This window comes from Euwallacea similis, chromosome 2, assembly GCF_039881205.1.
Source record: "Euwallacea similis isolate ESF13 chromosome 2, ESF131.1, whole genome shotgun sequence".
NCBI classification, from domain to species: Eukaryota; Metazoa; Arthropoda; class Insecta; order Coleoptera; family Curculionidae; genus Euwallacea; species Euwallacea similis.
Window position 1 is genome coordinate 6,479,541 of NC_089610.1, and position 22,545 is coordinate 6,502,085.

General features: G+C 35.7%; 1 protein-coding gene and 2 long non-coding RNA genes across 3 annotated transcripts; 1 reads left to right on the forward strand and 2 right to left on the reverse strand.

Annotated features, from left to right (window-relative positions):
* Positions 1 to 206: 206 nt before the first annotated feature.
* Positions 207 to 15,291, reverse strand: LOC136419253 (uncharacterized). Its single transcript, XM_066405464.1, has 8 exons — positions 14,871 to 15,291; positions 11,486 to 11,873; positions 8,103 to 8,342; positions 6,285 to 6,461; positions 6,075 to 6,206; positions 1,458 to 1,592; positions 882 to 1,032; positions 207 to 657 (listed from the first exon to the last, which is right to left on the reverse strand). Exons 2-8 carry the CDS (start codon positions 11,846 to 11,848, stop codon positions 467 to 469), a joined length of 1,389 nt encoding a protein of 462 aa, XP_066261561.1. The 5' UTR covers positions 11,849 to 11,873; positions 14,871 to 15,291; the 3' UTR covers positions 207 to 466.
* A 1,871-nt stretch (positions 15,292 to 17,162) lies between these two features.
* Positions 17,163 to 18,326, forward strand: LOC136418077 (uncharacterized). The gene is made up of 2 exons (XR_010752886.1): positions 17,163 to 17,288; positions 17,538 to 18,326. It is a non-coding gene; the product is annotated as an uncharacterized lncRNA (long non-coding RNA).
* Positions 18,327 to 18,803: 477 nt separating this feature from the next.
* LOC136418070 (uncharacterized) lies at positions 18,804 to 21,842 on the reverse strand. The gene is made up of 3 exons (XR_010752885.1): positions 21,700 to 21,842; positions 21,536 to 21,596; positions 18,804 to 19,799 (listed from the first exon to the last, which is right to left on the reverse strand). It is a non-coding gene; the product is annotated as an uncharacterized lncRNA (long non-coding RNA).
* Between the last annotated feature and the right edge of the window lie 703 nt (positions 21,843 to 22,545).

Consider the following 22,545-nt stretch of genomic DNA (forward strand, 5'->3'; position numbering starts at 1 on the left):
ATCATTTTCCTTAGGACCAGCGAGAAAATATAGTTTGGGGGGTAAAAAGGGAATAATTCTAAAAGACAGAATACCCCGTAGATTTTCGCACTCGCAAATTTGAGCAACATTTTATAAACTCTGAGGACCACAAGGAAAAAAAAACTAGCAATTAATAAAATTCCATAATTTATAACTTTTTTACAGTCGCATCATCTATTTGTGGAATCGGTTATGTTACTCATATATGGGTTCCAGTAAATACAAAATTAGCAGGCAACTTTATTTCGACATTTTTAACATAAAGTGACCAATAAGGGTTAAGCTAAGGATAGGGGTGGACAGTTACGTATTATTAAAATAATGCCTTTTTAACCCCTTATGACTTAGAAATAATGAGACAACAAAAGCGCCCTCGGCAAATAGCTGCTCTTAGTCAACAACGGTTCGTTGACGTTAAAAAATGGTTCTATGCTATTCTAGCTCATTATACTTTCTTTTTATTATTGACCAAACAGTCTTGCGAAGTAGCATCGCTGATGGTACGGCCAGCATCGGAGCTGGATGGACTTTGATAAGTGCTGTTGTTGTAACTACTGGTCGAAGAATCACTACACAGACTGGCGTTTTTCATTTCGCAGATATCGATGAATTCCTCTGCCATAGCTCGATCTAATCCTAAAATTATTATTTTTTATTTATTAATTTGTTAGCATGGGTGCAGAGTTTTAAAGCTTAGCTACAAGGAATGCCACTTTTAGACCAACCCACTATACAGTGTGTCCAACTTTTATACTCCAGTGTTCTACATTATTTTATCCTTATTTTGGATACACTATATCTAAAAATTAGCTTCACCATATCTACATAAAAAAACTGACTTAAAGTACGTCTAAACCAACCTGTATATGTCCTCACTACATCTTGTTCAGTCATTTGTGGTTCTCTGCTCCTGGACCTAGATCTTGATGAGCGTTTAGGAGTAGGTTCCCTGCTTCTGGATTTCGATCTGGATTTGGATTTCGTCTTGTAATATTTGTGAACTTTCACAAGCTTAAATAAAATGAAAAAATAAATTAATATTTTCTACAATACCATTTTCGTGCAGAAAGCAGTAAAAAAGTTAAATGAAATTTCGTTAGGATTTTTCTTGCAATCGCCAAAAAAGTTTTAATGATCAATGTCAGTATTTAAACCGATGTATTTTTCGTTAGGATTATATGGTACGTTGCCCATGGCGTCATGCACGATGCGAAAATAATAAAGTGCAAATGTCCATTTCGCACTCTTTATTTGAGAACATGAAGATGCTTCTAAATTTTAGCATTCTGATATTTTACCCCACTCGTGGAATAAAAAATATTGTTGATGACTCGTGCGGGAAATTTCTTCGATGGTCTTATTCGCGTACGCCTCGTTAAAAATCTCTCTATCTCATGCGCCGTAGCAGCGCATCGCACTCTAGAAATAAAACTTACCTTTTTATCGGGAGGTGGAATAATCGGCGATGGTACCGACCCTAGAGGTGCAGGTATTAGCGGATAACCCATTACTTGTGGTGGAACTATTGGACCTGGGATCGCGTATAGAGGCATTGACATCATGTTTGATAACTGCAAAAGAAAAAAAACTTTATTTAGGATATTGGTGCCATAAGCATTAGTACCGACAGGACTTGGATGCGAGATGAAAGAAAATCGCAAATCGCGCAATTTTCCCCAATTTAATCGACCTCAGTACCTTTTATGGTTATTGAGATCTCCATGTCTGAGCTCCAGAAACGGATACCCTGTATTTGTTATCTACAAGTATTTTGTGAGAAAAACCTTCAAAGTCACTTAATTCTTCGCCTACAGCCACACTTTTCCCTTCTTTACCAATTCAGTTGGCATGACGAGCTTGCATTTATCATAGCCGCACCTACCATAATGGTATTTTGTTCTTGTTAAGTGCCGAACCTTGCGAGAATTCTAATAGTATGGCACAAGAAGAACTCTTACTATGTATTTTGAAGGTTGCTGTACCTACGTTCGATGAATCTATGAATAAATCTTTATATAGGGTGAATCTTAAGTAGGGATTTTCGTTTTGATACAACGTAGATCTGAAAAAACTAAGTAAAATTTTTATATAACATTTTTCCGAAATAATCTTAAAAACCACCAAAAAATATACGTATAAGAAACGTAGCAAAAAGTACAGGATTTTTTAAGTAACCAATATTCTAACAGTTCGATAGATCACAACGGACCAATGAGATGGTCCCCGAGATTATCAAACTTAAACCTATGTGATTTTTATCAGTGGGGTTATTTGAAAAGTTTGGTGCTTATGGCTGAAATTAACATAGTAGCAGAGTTGCGTGAATAGATAGGAAACGCCGCAGAAATAATTCTAGGAAGAAAATTTTTTTTAGCGGCATGTACAGAATCGTGGATAAAGTGAATGACAATTTGTGTAAATGAAATCAATTTTGCAGCTAATCTCGAAATAACTAAAGGTTTTGCTTAGTTTTTTGAGACCTGTGTCGTGTTATAAGGAAAACTCCTACTTAAAATTCACCCTGTACACTTAATTCCCATCTGCAGTTAGTTAAACCTTAAATCAATTGTTTTTTTGTACTTAAAAGGTTCATGATGGTTATTTACTAATTTAGTTCTAATGCTCCTATAATCTCTCAGGAATCAGCTTGAATATTCACTTTCAGTTGAACTGCAGCAATATAAGGCGTGCGCTGATTTATTGAAAGATTATGCTAAATGTCGAAAGGAATTTTTAAAGGTAGACACGTGGTGAAAGTAAAATACTGGAGGAGCGTTTCATTGAAATACGTGCCCATACATGCTCCTCTCAACGTGACAGAACACTTATCATGTCTCCGACTAGTACCTGGTGCTGGGTGCACCTGAGGGTTCTTTCACTTCCAATTCACATGCACGGGCACATTTGGTTTATGGGATCGTTGTTTTGATTGTGACAATTTATGGCCGCACATGTACTAGAAATGCAATAGATTTCGTTGCCGATGAAAGAACCTCCTGAATATTTTCCTATGAAAATTTCGACATACTTATATGTTTAAATGGGAAATTATTACAAAATATGCGATATGAAATAGATAACTTACAACCCCGTTTGGTGTAACTTATTTTCACTTTTATACGTGCCAGTAATCTATAACGACCAGTATAACGCAATATTCTTATGCATTAATCAATCTCTAGGATCGATACAGAAGGTTTCATACTGTGCTTTAAGATTATTAGATCGTGAAATATACGCATAGACATAAATAACAGTGCAAATATGCTTTTTTTAGTAATAAATATTACTTCTAGGTTCCCATTCTCGGTTTGTTACTTCAACATTGAGAGGAACGTAAGATTACTTATAATTTAGGTAAACTTTTCGCATGTCTAAAATAAGTAAATTGGGCATTTTCGTGTCGAAGCTTTTCAGAATTTGTTCAGGTTGGTTCAATGTGTCTTTTTTTCACTTTTGTGAATTGAAGAGTTTCTATTTATACCGTTCTCGTAATGTAATGTCCTATTACGCCCTTTCGCGATTTGTGAATAAATCCAGAGATTCGAACAAACTCAAGGAGGGACTCATCTGGATTTAAATCAACGGCCTCGGGCGGCCGAAGGCTGCTTAGGCTCGCACGCACCAAATCTGAAGTAATATACCAGCATTTGACTGATCATAGGAAAACAGTGAAAATAATCGAATAATGAAATTTTTAATGATGTTACGAGTGGGTAAACAAAACTCAACGTTCCTCGAATAAGAAATGCATAAAACATGAATTTTTACAGCCGATAAATGAAAGTCAAATTCGAAATATGTGTGTCATTAGAAGAAATACTTTTTCGACTAAACTCGAACCTCTGCTCGGTTGTTGAACTTTTGCTAAATATTTATTAACTTTTACTTACGCTCTAGGCATTTTTACGAGCCAAGAGAAACTGCAATAACTAAGTATACAGACTATTTACATGCATGTATTCGCATGTTTTAAGGGTCACTCAATCACCCAGACAGAATGTGTTATGGTTTTTAATAGCGGTTTATCGAATAAACCAGTTCGGTTCGTTCAAAAGTAAAAGTTGTGGCCACTTGTACGACAAACAAATACATGGTCATAAAGCACTTTTGACTAGGCCTTAATGGCTTATCATAGTTTCTTTCGACCTATGATGTTCGTTAGTTTACAGAAAGTTCTGGTAGAACAAACAGATAGTTAACAAATATTTAGGGCCTGAAAAGACGGTCAGACCGAGGAATGTTAATTCTCTTTTTTGGTTGCAAGAGCGTAGTTAAATTCACTGCCAAACCTTAAAATCACTTCTTTGACCGTAATCAACAAGCAATTGGCGACAATTAAAAAATTCCCAAGGAGGGAAACCACCAAAACGTTGCATTAATTAGTGAAGAAGAAACGTCTTTTTCAGATGTTCGTATAAGACCTTTTACCATCTTCAAAATGGTTTTTTCTTGGGCGAACTGAATGTAGTGGAATATAGATTCGCACAAGTCAAAATTGCGAATAAAGTGCTGAGGTCAACGAGAGGGAAAACGAAAATATTCATTTTGAATAGTTGCATAAGCGAATTGAGGAATTCAGCTCCATAGGATGATGCCGCACATTGGGCTTGTAGCATTCATAAATAACGACGGTGAATTACCTCTTCATTTTCACTACTCGGAGAAGTTTTCAAATCGCTTCGATCAATCATGGTCATTGGACATGGGCACAACTAACAAACAAAAAAAAAACAGATAAGCTCACTAAGGATTCCTTTTAAGTACTGGTCGGAGAAAGTCACTCAGTCGTACCTTCATATTTATCTCTTTCTGCGAATTGCAATCTGTTCTTCCTCAGTCTTTCAGTCTGATAAGTATGGAGAAACTAGGTACTATCCATTTATTCAGTTTATGCAATTAGCGATGGGCATAGAACCTAATTACCGTGAAGAAGATGATATGCAATTATCAATTTGAGGCAGCGGTGTTAAGAATGGTTTTAATTCTTATAATGTGGAAGCATTTCAGAGGGATTATTTGTTAAGAAATTATGCAGATTTTGTGTTAACACCTTTTTAAAGAGAAGAATAATCTAGGAATTTACCATTTTCACCGTTGCCCGGCAATAATAATTTGCATGCTTATAAACATTCTATTAATACGTATAGTTAAGTACCTGTTTTTTCTTTATTTTCTTTGAAGCCATTTTATCGACCTCAATTATTTGCTCGTGCACCGTGCATCTTTATTATCGGATGTGAACGCTCTGTATTTTGCAAATAACGTCAGAATGCCTTTTAGCAGAAAATCAGCAAATACTGGCAAGTGCTATGTGTAATAACCGGAATTAACTTGAACCTGGATACTTTACGTAATACTATTACGCACAGCTAGCGGCTGATTTCCGTTTCTATTACAACCACGTGAATTACATGACTATTGCGCATGCAAACAAAATAAACGTCATCTTTGGAAATTGGCATAATTAAAATCACAATAAGTTCATGATGAGACAGCAGTACTATAGGCTAGTACAATACACATCGGATCATAATATGGACGGAATTGTTGACATTGTTTGCGACTCAGCCGCAAACTTTCGCCTCATTCGTAACATTTTCCTTACTATACTAGTAATGTAATTACAGCCAGTAAATGACAAACAATGCAAGGATGTAACGGAAAATCGGCAATTACAAGTAAGTGTGCTTCAACAGTCAAGCTTCATTAGCTCCAAGTCGTATGTAATGTTACATAATTGTGTTCAAATGGAATATGTTGATAGATTAGCATAATCATTAGCGTAGATTAGCATAATCGTGCCATGATGCATGTGTTATTGTCCAAAATATGTGTTACATCATTCTTCAAATACCATACCAATAAGTTTATGATCAAATAGTCCGTAATAACTTTCGTCTCGTTCGTAGCATGCGTCTTACTATTTTCATAACGTAATGTACTTTTTTACCATTGAGAAGATTTTAATTAGCTTTACGACTATCTTTAAGCGACAAACACCGTGTACGTAACGGCTTTCAGCACCTGAATTTTCATAATTCATAACTTACCTTACTTCCCTTTCCCAAGCTGGACGGCGGCCCAGCTACTACGTAGATTTGAGGAGCTGCAGCAGACACCCCATGTTTTTCCATCAGCCAAGAACTCACAAGTGCGTGACTTCTGTGCATATTAAGATTATCCTATAAGCGAGCACAAAATACACATATTGAGTTCACGTGAATATGAAAATAAAAGCAAATGACAAATAAAGGCAATACCTGGTAATAGTCCTCATTTCTTCTGAAACAAGGACAGAGTTCTCTAGAGCTTCTATAAGAAGCAACAGCTGCAGTGATACATTCCAATGCGGAAGCTATTATCAAGGCTACATTGTACAATATTCCTTTGTAATTTTGGGTTATCTCGCCAGTAATCTTCTGGAATGTTGTCATGTTCTGCAAAAAATTTAAATACTAAATGTTATTGAGTCTTAAATGGGTTTGTCATAAGACAATCGGTTTCCATTACTCTGCGACATTACCCATTGCACTCCGCAATCCACTTATCAACATGTAATGAAAACCGTTAATCGGGATGGTATTAGTTCAAAACCATTTAATTCCTCTCCTATCAAGATTACGGAGATGACTTCTGGGACACGTGAAAGTACGACCAGAAGTCCAATTTATTGCCCTAGTGCAGAGCCCTTTCGTACACCTCCTTTAACATGATTCAAACTTGGTACCACATCAATGGTTTCCTTCACCGATACCTACTATAATTAACACTCATCACCATTACTCTCACGTGAGCTTACACTAATCCTTGACATACCGCAAATATTTCATAACCATCTCCTCTGAAAGGAAGATCGCCGCGGGTACTTCAATTGTTAATGTGTAATGCAGTGTGGGTACTCATTAAAATATCCTACGGTACTATAGTCTTGCTTTCTTAGGGAATGAAATAGACAGTTAATTTGCTGTGTTTGTTTGCATTGGGGATAAGGATAACAGGTTTTGATTGATAAAAGTTCTTCCGATTTGTTACAGGCTGCGTATAGAGGACAATTTGATTTATGATGGTTGTATAGACATTGATATTAAGTGAAATGTGCGTTCTTTAGGCGCGCAATGGTTCTTGCGATTTTAATTGCTACATTCTCAAGAGTTGGTAGATGAAGATGGTATTAGTTCAGGTAATTTTAGTGTCTAACTGAATGTGATTTCCACCTTCCGTTAGCTCGAGAAATGTTGCCGTCTACTTGATTTGAGGATTAAAAATATTGCCAAGCTCATGAGTTTTACCGCTTCCTTTTCTCGCCCATCAGCTTTCCCTCCCAAATCAAATCACTGGAGTACTGAGTATGTTTTAGTTGACATATAATTTCAAAATGAGATCGATGATATGCCATCGGCAATTAAACCTGAAACATATATCTCGACAATACTGTTGCGGTTGCGGAACTACCGTTTATCGCGGACATGCAATACCAGGTTTTTAAATAACTTTCGTTTTTCATATACAAGATGCAATTTGTTTAATAGGAAGCAAGTATTAAAACCATAGCGTTAATTATATGTTGTGGATACACGGGTAGTGCCAATCAATACGTGGTGAAAGTGGCCATTAATAATATAAGAACCGCTAAATGCTTGTGGTGAATATGGTGATTATTTTCTTGTACTCGTCTTGTAACGTTTAAGACTATCTCCTTCCTGGAAATCATCAACACAATAGGAACTAACAGCATTTAGTAGTTGGTAGTGTTCAGTCCTTACTGACATATTTTTTTAATTTGTAAAAAAACGTTTTCTTAATAGTTTTTCAACATTTTTAATTAACGGCGATCATTAAAAGAAACTTTACCGGTCTAGTAGGCGTTGAAACATCCGAGGGACATCTGGGATCAGTTCGTCCGTTAGGCAGATGTTACGTACGTTTACGGTTAACCGCCTACTGCGAATTTTTTTAAACGACCAAGATATAGATATTGCAAAATTGGTCGAATATCGTACATTCTCTGTGGAGGTAGACATTCGTAATGTCTACGGCGCAACCTTAACAGAAAAAATGCAGCACAGTTGTCGTCTCACCTCCATTTTATCCATAGACTCTCGAAAGTCGACGCTATTCACATCCCTAGCCAACCCAGTGCTAGCTATGACTACAATCAGCTGACTCACAGCGATGCTAATTAAACTGAGGGCTAGGAAAGTGGTGTGGGCCACCTTTTGAGCGGTATTCTTGAAAGGGCAGAAGTGGTTGGCTCCTGCTAAGGCACCAGAGATGCCTGTGATCATCGAAAGAAGACCTCCCCATATTCCTCCTCCAAGCTGAAAAAGAACAGGAATGTTATCTTTAAGCCCTCGAGGAGTTCACTGGAATATTAAGAATTTTACACCCGATTTGATTATAAAAGGCTGTTTATGATGCTATTTTGTGGCCATAAACTGATTCATTATGGTGCTACTGCAGTAAAGCAGATGAAGTTATAAATTCTATTAAAGTAAACCAGGTAGTATATGTAGGTTTTTACTGCGGAACTATGATGCTATTGAAATCACCCCTTGCTATGATGGAGCGCAAATATGATCTAAACAGGCCTGTTACGGGTAAATTTATCAAGAGTTCCAGGTCCTAATAGATATCAACGATCAGAGCTTGAGATAAAAATACTTCTCGTTATCTTTTAGGTGAGATTCTGTTGAGGTAAATCACTCGAGTGATTTGAATCACGCATCGACTCTGGACGTCTGATTGATCTAGTTTTGTAGGACTTTACCGACTGACTTTTAATTGAAGCGTAACAGAATTTGCCACATAATGAAAGTACCTAATTACCACCTCCTAATGCGCTATAATAATAATCTCTTGCTAACTTACTACGAGAACTAATTTAGGAAGTGGAAATTGCATAACTGTTGATTTAGTAATAAATAAACACATTGGATGGTGAGAATTAAGATTCTGTATTAGATAATGTAGGTAAATATATGGATGAACATACCTATATATGGTTAATGAGAGATAATAGCCTTTTTGAATGTATAGTGACTTCAAGAGGGCTATAATTGGGCAATTTACCATAATTCCGCACTGTGAGAAAATATCTAGATATTATAGGTCAATAACTGGAGTATCTAAAGTCGATATTATAGGCTCAAACATTGAGGAAACCGTATCATCTTGGGGAGAAAATGTTCTATTCTTGTCTGATTGGACGCTCAGTTCAAACCTCATATGGGTTTCCGCGGCACCTGTAAAACCAGTTGTTACTGGAAAAACGTGAGTCCCTGTGCCCTGTCCAAATTTATTCACACAAGGTGGTAAAGTGCACCAGTCCAATCCAATGAAACAGGTATTGCAACACAAAAACTAGAACCATATATCTTCACGAATTTGTTATTACTCAGCAAATGAGGACAGCCTGTAGTAATTCAAGGAGGTTCAATTACATTAGACAAGCCTCGATATTAACAAACCTGTAAATGTGAAGGAATCCAGCCTTAATAAAGGTGGTACCTTAGAAAAAGTGTAGATACAAGGTGCATTCAAAATGTAGCCCAAGCTTTTCAGTGCGGGAGGGGTAAGTACTACATTCTAAACTTCACAAAAGTGTTTAAAATTTATTTTTTGGTTTTTAACATTTTCCTTGGACTCTATTTGAAATACACCCTGTGTATTATGATTTTTTGCTCATTAAAATGCTATACACAAAAAACTTTAGGATTAAAAAAAAACATATCAAGTTTTTGCGGAAGTCATCAAGTTCTTGTATTTTCTCGTCAACCCAATTTTTTCAGTCAGGAATGTACAGAGCCGTATTGAAATTGCAAAAAAACCTATAATCTGGTTCTGGGCAATTATAAATAATTATTGTAAATTATATAGGATTTTTTACATTGCTCAGTTCAACTGGGAATACATTGACAACTTTTCATATTATGCAAATGAAAATATTCAGTGTTCAATGATATTTATAATATCAGATCGTCCATTATATTCAAATTATGGGCAAGTGGCACCTAGTAAAAATTGTAATTTATTGCTGCACCCAAATCATAAATGTAGGCAATTTTATGGGTGTCTACAAGCTTTTCATTATAGTTTTTTGCAATTAATAAACTACCAGATTACTGATTACTTTACCACACACTATCAAACTTTCATGTCATACTGCCGGGTGGATTTTCTCACCTTGTGCTGCAGTGTAGGTACGACCTTATTGATTTACGGCTGCTAAATCGATCATTGCGGCACTTAAAAACTCGATAACTTTGTTGCTTAATATAACTACATATATGTATACTCGTATAACTTGTGTATTACGGTTAAATTTGGAATTTTTAGTGTTTACTCAGATATAGGTATACCATGAATATCAATGCGTCCATATATGTATACATACGTATATGTACAGGGAGTTTGCTAAATATAAGGTGCAAGCTTTATGGAATGTTCCTTGAGCCAAAATCATAAAAAAAATTATTATAAACGTATGTCAAAAAAATGCTTAGATCAATTTGCACCCTCTCACACCCTCGCAATACCTTGGGGTTTACAATTTACACCCAGTCAATAACAACTAACAAATTACTACACGGTGTGTCTTATATGCACACGAGGAAGTTCCATTCACTGATTCCAATTTACATAACATTGGACATGGCGATATAAATGCCAATAAAATTATGTTTAACGATTTTGCTGTTGTAAAATAATAATTTGTGAGTAGAATGGAATGAAAAACGAATTGAGGTTTAGAAAATTCAAAACAAATTGTAATTACAGAATTTCCGCTATAAACTACATACATATATGTTATTTAGGCTTAGTGGATCAGTTTATGGGGTAGTAACTATTAAGTTAAAGTGCCTGGTTGTGCTCTCCTTCCTGTTTTATTATACATAGAGTCGTTAAAGACAGTACCAACAATGAAAAGTCACTCATTGATTAATATTTGCCGTAACGCAATTTTTAGTTTCAAATTATGTGGTTGAACTAACTTAAACAACCTTGAAAAATGAATGTAGCTATAGAATAGAATATATAGAATGCACCTACATATATGCACTACACATTGCGATCATTGTTGTTTCAAGTTTCCATGAAAATATCATTTTTATTATTTACTTACTAGTACCTACTTGTCTGAGCAGATTTATAACATTTCTATCGTTAACTACGTAGGCTAACCTATCACGAAATTGTTAAATCATGCATTTTGCTGAATCTTTATGATTTTGTAGCTTTCGGAAATTAAAAGTTATGGTTACTAATTTAGAGTAGATTAATTTTTCTATAGGTTCAAAAAAGGAAAAGTTTTGAAAATTTCGTAATTTATACCTGTAGGAATCCATGTAAAGAGAACCTAATTAATTACTTATCCACAATCTGGTAATTTTATTGTCAATTAAAGACACATCCGGTGTTTAGTAGCCACTCTCTACTATCACGAATAACAAAATTTACTCACATAATTTAAACTGGCTTTGTATGCAATCACATAGCATCCAAACACCACCATCAGGAACCCAAACACGAATTGCAAAAGCCCCAGTCCCATAAGAATCCTATTGGGGGTCAGTATTATTTTATGTTTCATAGAGACGATGGACCCATTTGCAGATTCTTGAGGAGACTTGCAGATTAGATGATCAGTGGACATTTTGGTAGATAACGTAGTGTTTTTGGTTTCATGATGAATTTCGGGCTTGGCTGCTTCTTTTTCCTTCATACAAGTTTCCAAAGGAGGAAGGTCCTTTTGGTCAGTTTCGGAGGGGGGTGGGGGAATGTTTGACATGCTTCTGGTCATGGGTTTTTCTATGGACTTGTCCATGTTGTTCCCACGATGTGTCAATATCCTAAAATTTAAAGTTCAGCTTTTATATATATGTATATATATATATACAGGGTGTAACATATCATCATGGACATATTTCAAGGAACGATAGTACTCTGTAAAATAATAAAGAAACGCTAATAGGTCAATTTTGATATATAGCGCACTATTATTGATTTATAGGGTGGTAAAGTTTCACATTTTTTCTCTATTTTGCATTTTTCTTACATATGTCTCAAGTTAAATTTTTGAAATGTTGTATATCTACTTTCTTTAAGACCTTTTACAACAAAATATTGAAATCGTTGCTAACCATATACAGAGTATTATGTTTTTATAGATCATGTACTATTTTATGCCTTGTATCATTTTTTTGGAATATCCTGTATGAATTTTGATACCAAATTTAAATTCCAAAAAAATATTTATCGATGCAAATTAAGAATAGAAAGGAAATATGAAAAAAATAATCATCCGGCTCAATTATCAATTATTTGAAGCAGTTTGTAACATTTAATCAAATTCCTTAAAATCATCAGCCGCAATACTCCTAGAATAATTGAGAAACTCCGTTGATCTATGTGGCAAAAAGTGGAATGTTGCATCTCAGTAGGACATTTTTAATAGTTTTTGTAATTTTGTTTTTTTTTAGATTTATTTTTATTTTTTAATTAATCAGTTAAACAAAATTAGCATAAAGCATAAATTACACTGAAAGCGTTTCTTAATATTGAAATACACGCGTTCCTTCCACATTCTACCTTGAAGGTCAGTTCAAGGTGAATACAGATTGCCAGTTAAACGGAAAACAAATATGGCACTTCCAAATATATGTCACGTCAACATTCCAGACATTCCATTGCGAACTTCAGCAAATGAAGCGCCCGGTTAAAGGGGATAATCTATTTAATAAAGAGATAGCTCTGAAGGCAGTAGGTCAATGTGCCACCGCAGGTAAGACAGAGTTCCAAAACTTCCAGACGAATGCCAGATAAGGATGGAATATTTGTAACGCAGCGAGAGAGACAGGATGATAGTATCGGAGACCTTCTTTTAGATGTCTTTTTTGTTTGTCTCATAACCTCAAAATATTTGTTTTGATTTGAATTAGAAGACCGTTAATATTACGTTATTTATATCTTAAATGTATGAAATCTAACTCAAGCATTTACTTTTTACTATGTACTAACGACCGTTGGACCCAACATTGCTTTATATCAGAATCAACAATGCAGGTTCACCTTAAGAAACAAACCAAATTACTTTCAGGAAGTGGATGATCGCCTCATTCTATACTGTGGAAGAGGTTACAAAACCCAAGAAATAGTGGTAACTGAGCCTGTTGCATTTTCGATTAATGTTGTGAGGGAGGTGTGAAAAGTGCTATTCTTGAAGTACAGAAAATCTTTAATGAGACGATATTACTTTCAACATGAATTTTCAGTTAATTGTTTGGTATGAGTCGAACTTCCGGCAAAACTGATTGAGGAACCATAAAAAAGCGGGTAAAAAGTCTGTTACAAAATGAATTATTTCTTGTTTTAGAGGATCGTCCTCTCGTGTTAAGACAGTTTTCGGCTTATGCAAGATTTTCCTGCTCATTACCATATGCTTGTAAATGTGTTCTTAAATATGGATTTTTCACATCCATGTATTCGTCAAGATAGTGAACATCTGTAGATGTCACGAAGTCCGAACTTAAATCCTTTATATTTGTTACCACTCTGTATATCGAAAACGGTGGATTTTTGACCATGGGTCTATTCGCATTTTTTAAATTTTTTACAGGGTACTATTGCTCCCTGAAATATCTCCATGATGATATGTTATACTCTGAATATTTTTAATATTCACTAAACGATTACTTTGCGCAGTTTGTATAGAAATTCTATCTATGATTCTATTTTAACATATACTTTCGTTGCTTATCTAGGGCTCGAATAACAATAATCAATCTAAACCAATTAACCCATTTTCGAAGCAAGTTCCATGAAATATGTAATGCGGTTATAAACCGCAACATCGAGTCATTCAATGAAGAATTGGATTTGAATAAAATGAAAACATTTCCATACGGGTTGTAAGCATAGGACTAACGTGAAAATGCATTTTAAATGTAACTTTTACATAAAAGTAAATGATTATAAAAACAAATATTGTTGCTGGTATTCTCGTTTTGGTTTCTTAGGGAAATGTTGCTTTATAGGGATCGATAAGTAAGGTAATTAACTCAAACGTATTATCGAATTTTTTCCTTTTTTGAAAATACTCATAAGATCAAGATGTACTAACTGTGAGTATAAATGGTTTTCATGCAATTAGTCCCGTTATACGCAACTTATTCTCTAAGCCACCGTGTAATTGGAGATATCCTTGGATGGAGCACGTACTTTTTTCTATTTTAGAAAAAAATGCGTGTTCCAACACGGTGCTAAGTTTTGTTTATCATATGAAACTAACGCGTTTCGCATTTTGGGTTGAGGAGATATCCATAGCTTCAAATTACATTTTAAAGGTTTCCGCTTATTTAGCATATATTTATGAAAGTAATTTGTACGCTGCTATGCCTGGAAGTGTGTGATTTGGAAAAATGTTACTCGAACCTAATGGGTAGCACATCACTATTCTCAAGCGTTCCTTAGAATAAACAAGTGATTCACAAGGTTTTTAGAGCTACTATTTTAAATGGCAAATACGTATATATTTGTTAATAACATAAAACACTTAATATTTATGGTGACGAACATATATATTTATGAAAAATACACACATCAATTATTACAAAGTTGGAAAAAAACAGTAATTTACATCCTTAAAAAGCCATCTTCAGTTCAATTCTGTAGTAGGTGTTTAAATCTAAAATCGTGAATAAAATTGCGGTGATTTAAATTTAAATGAAATAATCAAGACCTGATGATTTAAGTTATTCAAGCGCATCACTATCATTATTCTCTCGAATATTTTTCAACGGAATTCTTATCAATGAAAATTGATCTTTGAATCATTGTGTTGAACGTACCGATATCTAAACTGCTCATAGAGTGAAGATCCGCATCAGCAATTCCTCCGATTACAGACTGCTGATAGAGTTCCCGGCAAAATTTAATTCAAGAATATACACACAGAGCACAATATTTACTTTAGAGTCAGTAAAATTCGAACCAAATCAGTCAAGTCCGCATAATCGCAATTTCACTCTAATTATGAATAAGTTTTACTAATATTTACAAAAAAATCTTCTTTTAAACTCATGAACACTTTTGTTAATAAACCCGCACTCGCGCCTTGTTCACTCTCTCGCGAGACCGCGTTCGAGTTCTTTGATAAAAGAATTAAGAATAAAAGAACTTTTGCTGAATTGACTAGCCACTTGTTCTTGCAGACATTTCAAGAGGTGAAAGCTAATGGTCGATGCTGTACGATCGAGGACGGCTATTGGAACTCGTTGGAATTTTATGGGAACGGGGATTGATGGGCTGCATTTATGTCAAACACGCATCTGTCGTTTAGTAGTTTAGCACATTTTTCTTGTCACGGGGAAAATTTTTAAAAGCCACCCGGCCTGGTGTTATTGCCGAGTAGTGTGTAATTCGTCAAGTGCTTGCCCATTAAAAACTTCGGAATGAGAGAACCTTCTCCCACTCCGGAACTGTTCCTGAGGGATATGTCATCAGGGTTGGACAGCGAGTAGCTACTGACCATTCTACTTGTCTTCTGCTAGTTGATTCCGCGCTCTACTCAGCTGTTGTGTTTTTATACCATCTACTGTTTCTTTGAGTTGTTTCGGTCCTGTTGTACTTCTTTTCACCCTTCGTGTAATCGAGAGGGTTTTTGTGATGGTTTCGCGCCTCCTTATTCTCGAATAAGCCGCAGGGCAATGCCACTCCCCTTCTTTCCAATTACTTTGTCATTACACCCTTCTGGTCTCGTATCGTGTTGTTACCAATTCTGATGTATACATTCGACAGAAATTTTTACTTCTTTTTTCGGCAATGGAAATTGCTCCTGCATGTTTGCGTTTTCTCCTGAGATGTTCTCGTTGTGGCATCGACATGCATGGCGTTTCCCGTTGAGTTTGCCTCAAGGGCTGGTTACTAATAATGCAAGTTTTACCCATTGAACATCAATCTTTCCACCTTCCGAGTTTGCTACCTCGCTCTCCGTCTTTCGGGCTTGCAGGATAGAGGGATCAGGTTGTTGTTACGGCGTTTCATCTTTCCGGAACCTTCACCAAATTAATTTTTACAAAGTAACAAAGTAAATAATATGCGAATGTAGGTACACTAGTAAACAACCGTGTAAATTTTTTTCCACTTTATCGATTAAAAGTTGCGGAACGGTACTTAAACCTATTTTCAATAGTTATTTTAACCGCAACCGATTTATCGCCTAATAATTGCATTGTTATGAATAACCCACATAAGTGGATAAAATGTAAGTTCATTGGTTTGTTTACAAAAATGAATCGGTCAAATGTGTCCAGGCTAGAATAATTAGAAAAGACTTTACACAAATAATTTGCTTCACACCTAATCAATTCCTGCGTATCACAAACACTTTGACTGAACACTGAACACTTTTCTGCTAAAGATGCCAAATCAATTAAGTATTACTTAAAGTACTAATTAATAATTCATTTAATATGCAAGAAAAGTGCTCAAGAGACGGGATATATTCAAGATAATTGACATCAAAGCTGCCGCTTGAAAACGATATGAATTTCACTAAAGCAAATAGCAGGAACAGTGAAAACGGGACTTTCGATACCTTTCTATGTGCTCTCAATTTTTACAATCATTAATATTACGTAGCCTCGTCTCTTACAGGAAAAAGTTTTCATTTCAACCATTCTAACCGAAATCGAAAACCGTAGACAACAAGCAAAATGAACCTCACTTCGATAGCGTTTTTTATATTTTTAGATCCCTTTGGAGATCTTGAAATTCTGAAATCCTGATACGTTCATCCTCAAATTGTATGTACTGATAGCACTGGGCGTTAACGCCGATTTGTCCTGTTCGAAGGTCAATGCTTCCATATCGAAAAGACGAAACGTCCAACTCGTAAAATAATTTTACATTAAAATACCTAATACCCTGTGCGGTAACTTAAGTTCATGTTTTTCCGATCTTACTAAATTTTACCAAGTAAACGGTTAAACAGCTATACAAGGTTTAATATCGACATTGCCAAATTCTCGACATCTTTAGTTAACCGGATCAATCTAGTTAAAAGTATTTGTATTTATTCGCTTGCTTACCACCTCCAAGACCAGCCAACCAAACCAACAGCAGCACGACACACATCAGTCCTTTTCTGTAGGTCAGGCTTGAGGGTCTGACCTGCAGCAGATGCTTCAATTTATTTCAAAATTTTAAGTTAATTTAGTCAATACTGCGTGTATCTTTTACATTTGAATAAAGAGAATGAGTCTGAGGTGAGTTTGTTCGAAATTTATATTGTAATTAGTTATTATCCTTTTTTTAGTTCTTTTATAACAATATACATACACTTTCCATTAAAAGCTAACGTCAACTTGTCATGGGAACATCCTGTTTTTAACCTTACCGATTTGTCAGATTCGATATCTGTCACTCTTTTAAATATATAAAAGAGAAAAATATTTTTATAGGAAACGCCCTGTATTTACATAATTTAAGATTATATTTCGATCTTCTATCTAAAGTCTCGACAGTCGCTGCAACACGAAGTTCCCTCCGTTCCACTCGTTAGACTGAAATTTGAATCTGGAGAGTACGTCACGACGATCACCCCTAAATGAGAGGCACTCGTGACGGGGCGGTGAGGCCGGAGCTGGGACCTTCCGCGTGTAAATCGCAGCAGAGCGGCGAAATTCTACCCTCGTGTTGCTTATGTAACCTGGGAATGAGGTAGTACCCCATACCCAACGCCAAAGCCGGACGAGTACCTACTGACAACGGATATTCTTTTAAAAATTACCCAGAAAACCAACCAGTTTTTTTAAAATTAACTGTTTAAGTTCTGGTTCTCATCACCGTCCTTTTGTGGCTCTTCCTTTGTTTATTTTGAGCTATTTGTGGGATCTCTGTTGGAGTAAACCGAAATATTGAGAAAGCCGGACCTGCTTAATAATCTGTTTTATGTTAAAAACATCGTAATTTTTTTTAGTAACATCAATTTTCATTTTTAGTTTTTATTCAAAGATTAAAGATGTGATCAAAGAAGTGATGCACTAGGGGGAGCATATTGTTCCCCCTAGAGTATTGCTCCTGAGGTTTTCCTCTACTGAGGTTTTCTACTGTTTTGTTAAATTTAGGTTTGGGTAATTGCAATCATCTCAGTGATTCGAAACGTCTTCTTTTCAGTTGCAACACCTAAATTATTTTAGGTTTATGGCATTTTTTCTATGATTACATGTCTTTATTTAAAAGATGCTCGTTTGTATGAGTAAATTGTGAAAAATTGGCAATCAATACTTGAATTTCGAAAGTAACATTGTTTTTTTATTAATCCCTTGATTATCAAGTTCAATTAAATCAATCAAAGATCATTAGAAGTTAAAAGTAAAATGCAAAGGAAATTCTGGTGCCCTTTTTTTGTCACGAGGAAAATATTCTGAAGACAGCCGGCCTGGTGTTCGGATACCGGATACGGCGACCGGATAGTGTGGAATTCGCCGGGCGCCTATCCACTAAAGACCTCGGGCTTCCGTTTCTGCAACCTGCACCGATCCGGAATTGTCTCCAAGGAATAAAGCGTCAGTATTGAGAAGGCTTAGAAATTCGGTTGTCTCTTTGTTCTAGTTTAATTTATTAGTTGTAGTTATTCTTTTTCTTCCTCTCAAAGGGGTCGGGGTTATTGTACTCACATTGCGTGGCACATCCCATTCTTTTATTAAGATCCGCTGAGGAGGGATGGAGTAAGAGGGACAGGAATAGTATGGACATTAAATTATAACGTATAGACGAGGTAAGATCTAATTATTACAGTTTTATTGTAAAATAATCCTTCCAAATGCAGTAACCCACCAACAAAGAAGCGTCCTACTGATATAATATTTCCTGAGGAATGAAATCTTACAGATTTAAGTCGAGGGTCCTTAATATTAAATGGCTAACTACTTAATGCTAGAAAGGTGCCTGAAGTGTTAATAAGGTGCTTTATAACTTATACCCTCTAAAGATGGTTTTAACCATTGCTGAGAAATATCAATATGATATAGAAGATTTAAATACCCTCAGATGAAGGGATACTCGCCTATGTTTTTAAGTGTATTTTGTTGTTTTGCTTTTTTTGATATTTCGTTTTTTATCACACTCCTTGGAGATATTATATAGTTTCTGACTATTCAAACAATTTTAAATTGTAACATCTTACCAAATTTACTAACGTAGGCACTTAAATGCAAGGTATTAAACACTACCGCGCAACTTCTCCTTAGTGGGTTATTTAAAAAGATGGCTATTAGGAGGTTTGAGTGGACGTTCTTAATGGAAATCCTTATACAATAAACAATTAAAACTACCAAAACATTAACTCCTCACCAAATTACAACATCTAGTCATCCCCATGAGTGAATAACATTTAAAACAAATAAAACGGAGGTATTTTATATTTATTACTCATAAAACATTTATCATGGACAATTTAAATTTTGTCCTCACTATTTCACCTCCGTTTTCTTTTTTTATATGCCACTCCATTTTACAAAGAGCTGGTTAAGTTTACTTATATACATATATGCCTACATTTAGCCCTATGTTTGAACCCTAAAAGTGTCTGATGCTAAGCGGGTCAGCATCTCTTGCAAGATGGAGGTCTATTTTTTTTTGGCCCTTAACGAGAAAAAAAAATAGATAAAGTCGAGATTCTTAGCGTCGTTAGATGGTTGGTGTGCTGATATCTTTTAGTTTAGCATGGCCATTGCATAAGGCTGAGTCTGGATAAAGTGTTGATGAGGTCAAATCTGGAATGGAAAACTGGTTTATTACTAATCGGGGTACCGATTGCATCAATTATTCACTTATGAATTCTAAAAATTGTTATTTTTGCAAAGTGCGCGCAATATTAGGTAAAGTGAAAAGTTGCTGAGCTAAATGTTTTTGGTGAGCCGTATCTCCTTCGTGTATATCGCATCGGGTCATACTATACGGCGATTTCAAGGTGACATTATGCTTCAAAAAAATTCCTTGTCAGTTATGTGTTTGCTGAAGCTAGTTCTGTGTTACAAAATGGAGGTAAAAAAAGAGAAAATTCGATACATTCTTCAATACCACTATGACCAAGGTGAAAAGGCGGAGCAAGCGGGCAAAGAAAATGCTGTTTATGGACCCAATATAGCATCAAATGCAACAGCAAAGCAGTAGTTCCAACGATTCCATTCTGGTAACATGGATGTCGAAGGTGAGGTACGTCCTGGTAGGCCAATCGACGAAAATGTCTATAAAATCATCGAAATCGCCAAGTCGGACCGGCATGTGAGCACTTATTCCATTGCTCAGCAACTCAAGATTAATCAGAAAACGGTTTGGAACCATTCGCATAAGGCTGGTCTTAAGAAGAAACTCGATGTATGAGTGTCACACGAATTAACGCAAAAGAACCTTTTGGACCGAATTGATGCCTGTATTTCTTTACTAAAAAGTAACAAAATCGATCCATTTTTGAAGCGGATGGTGACTGGCGATGAAAAATGGGTCACTTACGAGAATAACAGTCAAAAAAGATGGTGGTCCAATCGCGATGAGTCGACCCAAACGATCGCCAAACCCGAATTAATGGCCAAGAAGGTTTTGCTGTGTGTTTGGTGGGATTGGAAGAGAATAATCCATTATGAGCTGCTTCCATCGGGCCAAACATTCAATTCGAACCTCTATTATCAACAACTGATCAGATTAAAGCAGGTGATCGAACAGAAGCGGCCAGAATTGGGCAATAGGAAGGGTATTGTATTCCATCAAGGAAACGCTAGGCCGCACACATCTTTAACGACGCGTCAAAAGCTCCGAGAGCTTGGATGGGAGGTTCTGTCACTCCCGTCGTATAGTCCAGACCTAGCACCAAGTGATTATCACCTTTTCAAGCATTTGCAAAATTTTCTTGATGGTAAAAAACTGGTCTCAAGAGAGGCTTGTGAAAATGAGCTGATCAAGTTTTTTATCAATAGGGACGAGAACTTTTTCAATCGCTGAATTATAAAATTGCCTTCAAAATGGATAAAAGCTATCAAATAAAACGACACATATTTGATTTAAATGGGATAATCATAACTATGTTAATTTTCATCGTCAAAATAAAGCGAAAAACACTCAGAACTTTTTACTTTACCTAATATTATTTTGAAGGATGAGAAAGGGCGTTTTAGATATAGAAAGAAATTTATTGAGACAACCAAAGGGATTTTGTGCACGAGCTGCGAACTATATTTTTTCTGCAGTAAATGCCATTTCGGGGTAAAATATCAAAAAACTAAAATTGAAAGGCATCTCCATGTCCTTCAAGTAACAATGTGTGAAATACGCACTTCACCACTGCAACTTCCACTTCGCCCAAGTCTTCGACAACGTGGACAAATGATAATTGTAAAAAAACAATGAAATAATCATAATCGATGCGCGCGCACAGATGAGAAAATGAATATTTTTGAATTGTCAACAGTGCAGTAATCTGCGAGTTATAAAAAAATAACCATTTATTACTTACTTGCCATAGCTTAGAAGTGAATCCAAGACGATAAACATATTGAAGGCCAGAGATGAATTAGCTGAAAATAAAATATAGTTCAATTTATAAAATCGCCCAGTTTGACTGCAACTCGAATTAAAAATGGAATTTATCCAGATTTTCGTAAATAAATTTCAACTCACCTTACAATAAAACTGCAGAGCCGCCATTCTATACTAGGCCTATCTCTAATCGTAAGACCTACAGCTATTCGAGGTCTTAGGCTCTAAAGTATTGGTTACATGATAACATTGAGACAAGTGGCATGTAATCAATTTAACCCGGCTTATATACATGACTCGCGCTATTTTTGAACACTGATAAGATTTATTGTGCCACTTGCCACTTATCAACAATATTATTTAAAATGCTCGACCTGTGTTATTAAATGAGGGGATTCCCCTGAAGATGTAGTATTTTACTCCTTCCACAAAATCATTGTTGAAACTGTGAATATTTCTAGTTCTCCGACCATCTACAAGAGTTCGCACGTTAGTTTTTGAGGTTTTCAGTAACATAAAAGGTTGTTGAGAAGAGGGAGTATCTTAAGTAGGCAAAAGACACTTGGTGGTTTGATTCCATTGGCATTATGTTGCACATTGCAATAGACATACGAGTTTTAGGCTTTACGAACTCTAACGTTACTTTTTCAATAGCCCTCGTATGAAGTGTACCTATGATCGGGCCTAATTCTCGGAAAAAGGACAAGCTGCTTCGTTTGACAATCCTGCGTCCACTACAGACGTTGCATTTTATTTTAGGCTGCATGCAATGGTATGAATTCATTCTATAATCTAAAAGTGTATGTTTTAAGTTACGTGCACATTCCATGTAACTATTAAGTAAACCGTCTCTTATCCGCCTTGGAGATGAAAAATTCCACAGCTTCTGTAATTGCTACAGATTAAATAATAACACTGATAATTTGTAATTTATTTATGTATATACCTGTTTCAAACTTAGCATTAGCTTACGCTCGTGGATTTACG

Coding starts and splice junctions, on each gene's coding strand:
- LOC136419253 (XM_066405464.1), bottom strand. CDS start 11,848: ATGGACAAGTCCATAGAAAAACCCATGACCAGAAGCATGTCAAACATT. Junction 1,593..6,074: donor GCTTGGGAAAGGGAAGTAAG/GTAAGTTATGAA, acceptor TTTCTTTTGCAG/TTATCAAACATGATGTCAAT. Junction 658..881: donor TGTAGTGAGGACATATACAG/GTTGGTTTAGAC, acceptor TAATAATTTTAG/GATTAGATCGAGCTATGGCA.